This window comes from Juglans regia, chromosome 2 (assembly GCF_001411555.2).
Source record: "Juglans regia cultivar Chandler chromosome 2, Walnut 2.0, whole genome shotgun sequence".
NCBI classification, from domain to species: Eukaryota; Viridiplantae; Streptophyta; class Magnoliopsida; order Fagales; family Juglandaceae; genus Juglans; species Juglans regia.
Window position 1 is genome coordinate 2,586,611 of NC_049902.1, and position 12,030 is coordinate 2,598,640.

Sequence of the window (12,030 nt, forward strand, 5' to 3'; positions counted from 1 at the left end):
TATTTTCTCACTCCTTCAACAACAAAACAAGCATTCACTTGCACATTCATTTTATTATTATAATATATTATATTTTTAATATATTATTATTAAAAAATTATATTTTTTATTATTATATTTGCATTAGTAATGTCAAATGTATGTAATGGATGTTAATTGTAAAATATATATAAAAAAATGGATTTTAGCAAAAAAGTAATAATAATAAAATAATAATATTTTATTATTATTTTGTCTCAAATATGCATAAGCTAATGTGAAAATTTTGCTTGAATGACAAAGTGGATATGCAAAAGAGATAATTTTACATATGCATATACATAAACCAATGCTAATGCTCTAATAGAGTCTCTCTCGTCAGGTTGAAGATGATAATCTCCCTCTTTTGATCTGATTATATCCTTTTTATTGAGACCCTTTGGAGTGGTGAGAAGTGACAGGTTTATGTCTCCTCACCCCTTGCCTGGCCCTTCCTCAGCTTTCGCTTTTTTCCTTTATCACTTCCTTGTCTTTTCCCCCTTATTTGCTATGGAGTTTTGTTGTAGACTGGGCCTGGTGCATCTTGGGTCTGTACCATTTACCCCCAGCGCACACCACCATTTTTCTACGAGCCACAAACAATATTTCCTACGAAATACAAAGATCATTCTAAAAAAAAAAAAATAGAATATATATATATAAAAAAAAAATCTATTTATAAGTTTTATTTTTTTACATATCTAATACAATACTGATATAAAAGTTTGTCCTATCAACTATGTTAAAATATGAATGGCGTTTTGATTTTTTTTTTTTTAAATTATTGATTTGGTTATTAAAAATTAAACTATCTCATCTTATCGCATCTCATATAATTATTATAATTTTTTTAAATTTATATATAAAATATAATAAATAATTTAATTTTTTAAATAATAAAATAAAAATAATATTTTATTTAATTTTTAATAAAATATCCCATTTCATTGTCTATATAACCAAATGAGGCCATAATAAATAAATTATGTGTTAGCACGTCAATTTGTGCGTAGTTAAACTCTTATATAATATAAAACAGAAACGTCTAATCAGTGCGAGATAAAGGTGGCATGCATGCATGTCATGATTTGCGAAAACGGATCTTGATTAATTTATTGTGTTCATGGAGGTCACATATATTAACTAGTCATGTACGTACGTGCACCATTAGCCATGCCTTCAATCTAAGTAATAAATAAATTAATATATACCTATTCATTCGATGGCACGAATCTTTAAAATCATGAAAAGTATGTGGAAAATGCTACATGTCCCGCTGGGGCTCCCGCTGGGGCTGTAGTATTTTTTTATATATATTTTTTAAATTTATTTTTATATAGATATTTTTAATAATTTTAAATATTTTAAAAAATAAAATAAAAATTATAATATTATTTAAAAATATTTTCTTAATTATGAAGTAGAATAAAAATTAATATTTAATGATTTGTATTTTACTTTCTGATTAAGGAAGTATTTTTTTTTTTACTTTCTGATTAAGGAAGTATTTTTTAATGATTTGTTTTTTACTTTCTGATTAAGGAAGTGTTTTTTAATGATTTGTTTTTAACTTTCTGATTAAGGAAGTGTTTTTTAATGATATTTTAAATTTATTTTATTTTTTAAAAATATTTATAAGTGTAAAAAAAATCTATATAAAAAATAAATTAAAAATTATAATATTATTTAAAAATATTTTCTTAATTATGAAGTAGAATAAAAATTAATATTTAATGATTTGTATTTTACTTTCTGATTAAGGAAGTGTTTTTTTTTTTTTTACTTTCTGATTAAGGAAGTATTTTTTAATGATTTGTTTTTTACTTTCTGATTAAGGAAGTGTTTTTTAATGATTTGTTTTTTACTTTCTGATTAAGGAAGTGTTTTTTAATATATTTTTTTTTACTTTCTGATTAAGGAAGTGTTTTTTAATGATATTTTAAATTTATTTTATTTTTTAAAAATATTTATAAGTGTAAAAAAAATCTATATAAAAAATAAATTAAAAAATTACATATAAAAAAAGTACATGTTAAGCTCAACAGGAGCCCCCAACGGGGGCTGTAATATGACTATTTTAAATATTTTTAAAAAAAATCATAATATTATTAAAAAATATTTTCTTAATCATGAAGTAAAATAAAAAATTATAAAAAAATATTTTTTTATAATTTTTTATTTTACTTCGTGATTAAGAAAGTATTTTTTAATATATATTTTTTACTTTTAGATTAAAAAAATATTTTCTTAATAATATTTTTATTTTATTTTATTTTATTAAAATATTAAAAAATTTATATAAAAATTATTTAAATAAAATATATATTAAATAATACTACAGCCCCAGCGGGAGCCCCCCAGCGGGGGCTGTAGCACTACCCAAAGTATATTAATGAATATATATCACACGTACGTACGTATAGTACTGATCATGCACATATCAATTACAATATATTTATAATTTTGGAAGCATGTGTTTTTCCTCTTGTGAAACTACTACATGATCAGTCATGTCTTAATTGCCATGCATTCGAGTTCATATATTATTCTTCCACTTAAAAAATAATAATTTAATTTACCTATAGTTTATACAATTTATATATATAAATAAAAAAACCCTTATAAAATAGGATCTAGTAAAAACCTTATAAAAAAATTTTAGTTTGTATATTATTATTTCTCACTAATTAAATATATTTAACTATATATTCTGATCATCTAGTATCGTATTAATTATGCAGGTCTAGCTAGGATTAATCAGACTATATATATATCTAGCGCAAGAAGATCACCATTTTTGTTTTTGGAGAAATTAAGGACATATATATATTCAGTCCACATGACTTGACTCTTGAGCATATAAATAGTAACTCATAACTGATCCTCTTGCGCGCTTTTAATTGCATGCAGCTTAATTCTATCTTTTTATTAATTTGAGATTGCAGTTTTATCATAATTTATCTGAAAATGCGAATTTTCCCCAATCATTTACTCATGATCAATTCAAGCCATTAGCTTACCATGCATGCATGTTGCTATACACATATATGCATGGTAGATTGGCATAAAACCAAGAACACCATCACACTACTTGTAAATATCAAAGGAAAACTTAGCTAGCTAGGCTTCTACAGTACTTTTCTGGCTAATTCCCATAATGTTTTTGAAGTTCTTTTGCACACACAGTTAAGACTTGCAGGTTTACTTTTCCTTGCAATTAGTATAGTTTTCTTTTCTTTTTTAACTTCTGGGTTTTTTAAGCTTTTTTTAAAGTATTTTTCAAAGTGAGGATTGATAAATGTTAAAAAACATCCAGAGACCGAGTTATGCTCTCACTTAAACTTCTTTCCCAAGCTAGCTAGTTGATTAATTTACGTTGATACCTTTGAAACAAGTCGCTAAAGATGAAGATCAATACGTATAATGGGTGTCCCATCCTTCCTAGTCTGTGATTCCATCTTTTTCTTCACCTTACTGTATATATTAAGAACAGAATCTTCTTCTTTTTTGATGAGCAGAATCTTGTTTGTTTTGAAGGTTTCCCTAAATTCTTCATTTCACGATCCAACATCCATACAATCACAAGTGTGGCGCATTATGAAAGAATATCTCAGGCTTGATCATGACTACTGCTAGCTAGCTAGGTGCCTGTAGTATATAGATTATAAAAGGGTAAGAGGTTGCAGTCCGGACCCCGAGATGTCCCGGTTTGAGAGATTTTCATGCACAGATATATATGTGATTGGCAGGAATCTTTCGAGCTGTTTGGAACTTGGATTCGATATTGAAAATGCATGCCCATTTCTTGTACCAAATCTCTGTAATTAAAGCACTATAGTCTTGTTTAATTTGCTGAATAACTAATTATTTCTACATGGACAAGCCTCTAACTTGTACATGTTTAGCAAAGAATGAGAATCCAAGGCAACAGTTCCATCTGTTGTCCATGTGTGATCCTCTGCCACGGTTCCTGGTATTATTGTCATCTTTCTTCGCTTGAGTCTGTTCTTATATTCATAAAATCTACTCCCAGCATTGAGCGTTAGCAAATCAAAATGTCTTTGAACAATACTTTTAAGAAGCACAGAAATCTTTGGCTGCCATATCCTAGATAAACTAAACACGCATGCATTGATGGCCAACCACTACATGAGTCTCTTCCAGAATTAAGAGGTGGATTGCATCATAAGCAAAGCATCCTCTTAGAGCTCTGTAGAAGCCAAAAAGAAGAGGCATCTTCTCGTTCTTTTTTTAATGCTCCTGTCCCTCTTTAACAACTAAAAGTAATAAAAAGAAAAAGAAAAGTTGATGGCCATTTCGAATCTTTTTCGATAACCCTATATTACTTGAAGAGGCTGTACTGTGTCACAGCATCATCTCAGACCGCTCTTGAAAGCAAATAGCAAGAATAGGCATTCACTCTCTAACTTATTTTGTTTTTCAGTTTTTGGCTGTCTTTGTGGGAGTGTGTAGGGAACAATGTCATCCTCTGTGAGGGAAAACAGGAGAGCAGCTGAGGCTTTTTGCAATGAGATTTTACGCCGGATGGTAAGCCTTCCCAGGAACATTATAGGGGGTTTTTCAAGAGCAATGGTAGGTAGAAGAAATCAACATCTACCATTGAACCATCCAGCACAACATTCAGAGGAGCCCATCGTCGGTGCAGAAGAGTGGGAATTCCTAGCCAGTTTTGAGCAGCAATATGGATCCTACCATCCCTTTTTCTACGCTTGTCGGTTAATGGCAGCTCTGAAGTTAGCAGAAGATGATCACAAGTTCATGTTTATGTATCTCCACTCACCAGAACATCCTTTCACGCCCCCTTTCTGTAGAGAAACTTTGTCTTCAGAATTGGTGGTACAGTTTCTTGATGCTAATTTTATTTGCTGGGGAGCATTGGCAAATAGTGGAGAGGGCCTGCAAATGGCTACAATGTTGATGCCTACCAGCTTCCCATTCTGTGCTGTAATAGCTCCTGCTCCTGGTGATAGCATAGCAGTGCTGCGACAGGTTAGTTGGAATTCTGGGTTACATTCCTTTTTCATTTCTGTACAGAATCTGAGACTTTTGTTTCTGCGTGCTCATATTACCTTCCAGGAGAAGCAGTAGTAATGGAAATAAATATAAAAATAGAATAGCTGGAATCCTTAATTAGTGGTAATTGGTAGTAGTTATAGCAATAGATAAAAACTGAAAAGTTGCAGTCATCAATTATCGATCACTTTTTGGTTGTGTGCTCTAGTAGTAGCATATAGTGGGGATGAACTCTCATCTCTCAGCTTAGTGCAAGTATAGAATTTGTGTCATGGCTCCGTAGCACACACATTTTACATTTTTATGTGCCTGTCTGCCGCTTCTAATTACAATATTTCCAATGATCGGTATGATACTTGAGCTTCCTAACTGTTCTTGTCCAAGTTTAGATGGAAGGGCCCATTTCAGCAGCTGAACTGGTGGAGATTCTGCAGAGGACTGTGGAGGAGCAAGGTTTGGCTTTTGGCAGTGCAAGGGCCAAGCTGGAAGAAAAGATGATAGCAGATCGTCGCCTCAGAGAAGAACAAGATGCAGCGTATATGGCATCTCTACAGATAGACAAGGTGTGTATCTATTTAATATCCAATTAGGTCCAACTCACAATTCTAAGGCAGCAAACTGACAGTGAACCAACCTTGTTGCCCATCTTAGGAAAAGGAAAAACTCAAGAACTTACTTCCAGGAGAAAGAGTTCAGAAACCAGCAGAAGCTCCGACTAGAGCAAGTTATGACAACCTCAGGAACAGTAAAAAACAGAATGGTAAAGTCAAGGAGGGTGCCATTACTAAAGAAACTCACCATAAAGAAGTTGCAAATAGGGGAAATGATCCTCAAGCTACCCAGGTATATACTAGTTCTGGAAAAATATTTATTCATCTGAATAGAGCGTTAATTAGGTATAATCATGCCTGTCATATTCAGATTTTGATCAGGTTTCCGAGTGGAGAAAGAAGAGAGCAGAGCTTTGCAAGCACAGACAAGGTCCAATCAATATACAGATACATAGACTCCTTAGGCCTTGCTGGTATTGGAAACTACAGATTGATATCAAGCTTCCCTAGAAAAGTTTATGGTGTTGATCAGATGGGCATGACTCTCAAAGACTGTGGCCTCCATCCTAGAGCAAGCCTGTTCTTGGAACCTCTGTAAACATCAGTCAGTGCATGTACTGACCAAGAACTTATCCAGTATATCTTTTCTAGACAATATGCTTTTCTTCACTTTTGTCACCTCATTGATGTACTTTGTAATATGGGCATTGCACATCATATTCATGGTGAAACAAAGATTAGGAAAGTCGAATAAAGTGCCAAATTGCTGATCACAGCTACAATGAAAAAGTTCACCTTTAAAACAAAGGGCCTAGCCGACAATGAGGTCTAGGTGGCATCATATATGCAGTCTATGAGGGGATGATAATCCCCCCATGTGTTTAGTTTTATAAAAGAAGTACTTTCTTATATAGTTTTGAAGCTTCTAATGATTTGTGCGACATCCCACCTGCTCATTAGTAATCTGCAATTTCAGAGGCCTTTTAACTAAGGAAAGGAACTGAAACATCACCACTAATCTATGGTTTATTGAGGTTAGTCTTGACGTGAGATTTCTAATGATTCGTCCAACATGCCTTCTAATTGAGGAAAAAAACCGAAACATCAGAACTAAAAGAAGTTCTTTACTGTTTAGAAAGAAAATAGTGTAGTTTTTCTTCCTAATTTGGCCTCAAGAGCATGAAAGAGATTCAAACCAATTCTTCAGTCTTATGAGATGAAGTCCCAAGCATTTTACTAATTGAGAAGATTTCTTTACTAGCTTAGAAAAATTCAAACTAAGCTCAAGAGAACTTGTTCATTTTTTCAAAATAGCTTCTTCAATCGAGCTGAAAGAAGAATCTCCCTTCACAAATAGTTGTTAATCTTATCAGTCTGGAAATTAGTCACATCTCAAATAAGTAGATTCGTTTATTTTCACAACTCATCCAATCTCATCTCATCTAATCATTACAATTTTTTCAAATTTCAAAACAAAAATAATATTAAAAAAAATATTCTAACAATATTTTATTCAACTTTTAACTTTAATCTCAACTCATCTACGAAAACAAACGAGGCCGTCTTAATTATATGCAGAACCTCATCAATAAATCATGATTAAAATACGACTGTAGTTCCTAACCAAATATATGTCTGCATATATACCTCAACATAATTGATATGGTTGTATTACAAATATCTGTTCTTCTATCTTTTATCCAAACGTCCATAAACTCGCATAGAAAATTAAATTCCCAGATTTTATTTATAGATTACAAAGGAAGCATATGAAAGTCCTCTGGTGCTGCTTGATGACCACTTTAACTGATTTAACAAGCAGATATATTAGTCAGTGATAGCAGCTAAAACTTACTATATGGACATAAATCTCGTCCAGAAAACTGCTATCTGTACGAAGAGCAGCGTATGAACCTTTAGGTTCCATAGCATTGTAGTTTATAGCAACAGTTGCAAAAATTATGAATTGTTCTTCAAAGAAATCTCTGTTTTTCTCTGTTCAGTTTTTATCAATTATGAATTGTTCTTCAAAGAAATGATCGCCACCACCAATGAACAGAGAAAAACAGAGATTGGAATTAGGACTAAACCCACATGAAAAGTAGAAGGGAAAAAAGAAAAAAAGATTAGCCAACAAAATGGAACCAAAGTGGGAATATGAATATAGATATCATCTTTTTTTCTTGTTTCTAGAGTAACATAAATATAGCCTACAAAATTAAGCAGAATGCTCAAACTTTCCTAGAACGTAGAATTTCACGATCACTTTGATGAATGTTTTCGAAAGCCGCACAAATGAACAACTTGGAATCCACCAGTTGTTGTGGGAATCCAAATGCATTTTTCTTTTGATGATCTTCCCATGTAAAAGGCAGTAGAGATAGGAACTCCTATCCGTAGGGCGGGCTTTCAAGACAGAGATGAAGAAAAATGCTAAGTGACACCAATTTTCTTCACAAATGCCAGTACTTCTAATCATAGTAGTTTAGGGTTCTTTTGTTTTAAATAAAAATTGATGAATTAAACTCAAAGATCCTATTATATGACAAGTAATAATTACAAGAAATGTTTAAGAAGGCTCAATACAAGCCTAGAGGGCATATTAACAAGTGGCAAACCAAAATATACACATACAAAAAAAGAGCCGTGTCTACTGCAGAAATGTTTATTCATACATACAGACAGATTTTTCAAAACACGGTAACTTAATTTATGTGTCATTAGCTCCAAGCACATGGTGGGGGAACTTGAGCAGCCATGCCTACCTATGCCACAGTTCAGTATGTAGATAATCCACTGGATTTACAGCCATCTAATCCAGATGCATCAATATCCACCCAAACCTCATTTACACGCCCGATAATGCGGAATGGGGAATTGTACTGTGCAATCGAGTAGGCATTACTTTTCTCAGAAGAAGTTGAATTTGCCCATGGAGATCTGTTCAAGCTAATGCCAAGTTTCTCTGCCTCTTTAACAATGTTATTATCCCTAGCAAATCCAGAGAACTTCCTAACAGCAATACAACTACTGTCCCATGAATATGGTTTCAGGTTCAGCTCTGGAAGCGGGAGTGGAGGGCTAGCTTGGAACTTTACGGGCAAGTAAAATCGTACTAAATAGGCTGATGAATGTAGGGGGCCAGCTTCTCGGACTATGCTTGTCAAAACTGGAGCTGTCATTGCAATCCGGGAAAAATTCAGATTGGCACCTTGGATGTACTGGAACAGCCTGTAAGATGAACAACAAGTAAATATCTAGTAAAATGAAAATATCCAAAACTAGTATAAAAACTACACAGGATTTTAGAACATAATAATGAAATGGGGACCCAAAATGGCCATCTACACTAAAACTGTAAACAGTGAAGTTCTTGCACTCTCATAATACCTGCAGGACATTTTTGAAACTATGTTAGAAACAAACCACATGTTCCCTATTGATACAGTCTATGTTCATTCTGATGTGAAACAAAATCTGCACAAGAAAGGTATCAATTCAGCTGAAGTAGGTTGTATATCGTTGTTATGACTAGGGAAGAGGCTGCTCTATACAGCTCCAGTCCTGGTCATGGATAGATGCACCATGAGAATTAAAAGAAAAAATCTATTCATCATCCTAACTCTCATCATCCTCCTATCATCCCATGATGTGGCATTAGATGATAGGTTTACAAGTGAAATGTAACAAATAATTTCTAATCATCTAATGCCACATCATAGGATGATAGAATGATAATAGAAGTTAGGATGATGAGTAGCATTACTCGAATTAAAATGCTCATAGTCACCATTTAAGTAGGACGTCGTCACCGTCATTTTCCGTGTCCTTAGGACAACATTTAAAACCATCTCCAATTAGCTTACCATGTCTTTCAGATTTCTAAACCAAACAAGTACATATAGAATGCTTGTTCTTTCTCCAAGTTTCCGCACCATAAACTTGGCTGTTTTTAGGGTTGACTTGGTTCTGGCCAAAAAACAAAAGGTTGGACTAGCAATTTGAATTTAGTTAAGTTTGAACACAGTGATAAAATGACAAACTAACCTAAATAACCTAATCGAGAAAGCTGAAACTCTATGGCTAACATAGTTCTCAGTAGTTACAACCTTCCACAATTTTGGATGTGGTTAAAAAATAATAATTTTTTAATTTGTTACCATCCCTTGTCAAGTTTCAAGAGCCAAGAGCACATCATCTGGGAGTACCAACAATTATAAAACAACACAGGCTAAAAGACTGAGATTCCCTAAATATAGACACACTATATGGCGCAATCAAATATACAAAATGATATTGGAGAAACATACAAAATGATACATATAAGTTGAAACTGATATTAGTGCTGTGGGAGGCAAGCTTTAACTGTTTTCTCTTGCTAGTAAATAATTTACAACTACTTCTTTGGTTTACGAGAAAACCGAGTCAGAGCAAAGGAAAGTATTTCTTGAATTACATGACTTATCATTGATTGGGTCCCTGAAAATCCAAACCTTATCTAGACGAGAATTAAGATTCAATTGAGAAACCAAAACTCAAGTCACTGCTATCCCTTATCCTACAGAACGACAAGGAAAACTATAGAAACAGATGGAATTTCCTCCCAATAGTTCTATATTCCTTAATCTCCATCAGCAACCAAAGAAAGGGAATTAAAGTAATCACCTATGGAAACCCAGTTTGGTGGCCTTCTGGAAGGAGATGTCTTTAACGGGAGCAGATATCCAAGTGGAGTCTCTGTAGAGTCTGATCTCGAAGTCCGATTCCGTGTGAACCACCGTGTACTGCGGCGATTCGATTGCGTTGCACAGACCCAGAGACACAGAAAAGAGCACCAGTACCGTCCACCTCGGGATCTCCATCTTCCTTTGATTCTCCAACACAAGACAAAGTTGAACAGAAGCAGAAATATACGTGTGTAAAGCTTAGTAAATCCGATATATTGATCAAAACGATCTAAAACGAGTAGAATAGATGATTAATCATTCTAATACTCATTTTGATACAAAATATTTTTTAATGTTTCAATCACAGAAAATAAATTAATAATTTATGCAAACAATATTACAGACCACAATCGTAACTGTTGACGTGAATTTTTATTACAAGTAATTGATATAAAAATTCATTTATCAATTTTACTATATGCTAGGGGAGGATAGTGGGTCCCATCTCAGTGTGGCGGGCGGAATACCCCGTCCCCTCAGATGCGGGGGGTGGGATCAGATGCGGGAGGTGGGGTGGCCCCACCCCCCGCATCTGACACCCAAGACGGGGGCAAGGGCTGGATAAAGGTGACCCCCACCCCGCCCCATTTCGCTTAATAATATATATAAGTATATATATATAAATAACTAGTTTACATTGTTTCATGCTTGGATTTTTTTAACTTAATAACAAATAACGAAACAACGTCGTTTCGTCAATGGAAAAACGGCATCGTTTCATTATTTGTTTAGATCCCTCACGAGCTTACCCTATCCCCTCTCTCTCTCTCTCTCTCTCTCCATTCGATTGCTTACCTTATGCAATCTGCATCTCCGTCACCGTCGTCGTCACCATAGCCTTCCGTGACTCCATCTTCATTTCTGTCACCAAATGTAAGAAACCCTAAATTTACTTTAATTTTTTGTGATTTATATTTTATGGAATAGAGATTAGATGAATAATGGGGTTTAATCAGAGATAGAGGATGAGATTTTATAAATTGTATGCTGTGGAGACTTGATTGTGCATGTGGTTTGAATGATTAATGAATGATGTGTAGTCGTGTGTGAATCTACCCGTGTGTTTTTTATTTTTTTTGGTTTGTATCATATAATGTGTGTAAATTTTGATCATTGATGAGTTGATTTGTGGCTAATTAATTCGGATTAAAAATCAACAACATAGAAAGTATTTTTTGGCCAATAAACTTTATCAACACATAAAGTAAAGTTGTTTTAAAATCATTGGCAACTAGAAAAGTCAAAAGAAGTTTTATATATATATCTCTTTGATATGATTTGATCATGATCATGTCCTAAACTTACTTACCAAATATTTATCATCTCTTGGTAATAATATATTAAGAAATGCTTGCCTCAAAGTTGACAATATTGTGCACATATCAATAAATAAATAATATATATATTTAGAAAAAGAAAATTATATTTTATTTAATTTATGAATACACTCAATACACTAGTATTAATGTGACAGGCTCTTACTTGATCAGTTATTAATTCGATCAGTTTCACCTTTAAATTTTTTTATTTCTTCCATACAGATTGATGCTCCGTCTTGATCTCTTTTTAATATGGGTATTTCATTTTTTTATGTTTGATGTTTGATCCTCCAACTTCCAATATATATGTTAATACTTGGATATTAATTGTTTGGCATGTTGCTATGTTGGCTATAATTTCATATTTATTATTTGCTTAAG

At 33.1% G+C, this 12,030-nt stretch overlaps 2 protein-coding genes across 2 annotated transcripts; one reads left to right on the forward strand and one right to left on the reverse strand.

Annotated features, from left to right (window-relative positions):
• The first annotated feature begins 4,002 nt into the window (after positions 1-4,002).
• On the forward strand, positions 4,003-6,535 carry LOC109003862 (plant UBX domain-containing protein 10-like). The gene is made up of 4 exons (XM_018982181.2): positions 4,003-5,028; positions 5,442-5,615; positions 5,704-5,895; positions 5,974-6,535. The coding sequence occupies exons 1-4, from the start codon at positions 4,498-4,500 to the stop codon at positions 6,199-6,201; spliced, it is 1,125 nt and encodes a 374-aa protein (XP_018837726.1). The 5' UTR covers positions 4,003-4,497; the 3' UTR covers positions 6,202-6,535.
• A 1,580-nt stretch (positions 6,536-8,115) lies between these two features.
• LOC109003863 (heme-binding protein 2-like) lies at positions 8,116-10,569 on the reverse strand. The gene is made up of 2 exons (XM_018982182.2): positions 10,269-10,569; positions 8,116-8,834 (listed from the first exon to the last, which is right to left on the reverse strand). The coding sequence occupies exons 1-2, from the start codon at positions 10,463-10,465 to the stop codon at positions 8,381-8,383; spliced, it is 651 nt and encodes a 216-aa protein (XP_018837727.1). The 5' UTR covers positions 10,466-10,569; the 3' UTR covers positions 8,116-8,380.
• Positions 10,570-12,030: the final 1,461 nt, after the last annotated feature.

Coding starts and splice junctions, on each gene's coding strand:
- LOC109003862 (XM_018982181.2), top strand. CDS start 4,498: ATGTCATCCTCTGTGAGGGAAAACAGGAGAGCAGCTGAGGCTTTTTGC. Junction 5,029..5,441: donor GCATAGCAGTGCTGCGACAG/GTTAGTTGGAAT, acceptor GTCCAAGTTTAG/ATGGAAGGGCCCATTTCAGC. Junction 5,896..5,973: donor ATGATCCTCAAGCTACCCAG/GTATATACTAGT, acceptor TGTCATATTCAG/ATTTTGATCAGGTTTCCGAG.
- LOC109003863 (XM_018982182.2), bottom strand. CDS start 10,465: ATGGAGATCCCGAGGTGGACGGTACTGGTGCTCTTTTCTGTGTCTCTG. Junction 8,835..10,268: donor ACCAAACTGGGTTTCCATAG/GTGATTACTTTA, acceptor TTCATCTTACAG/GCTGTTCCAGTACATCCAAG.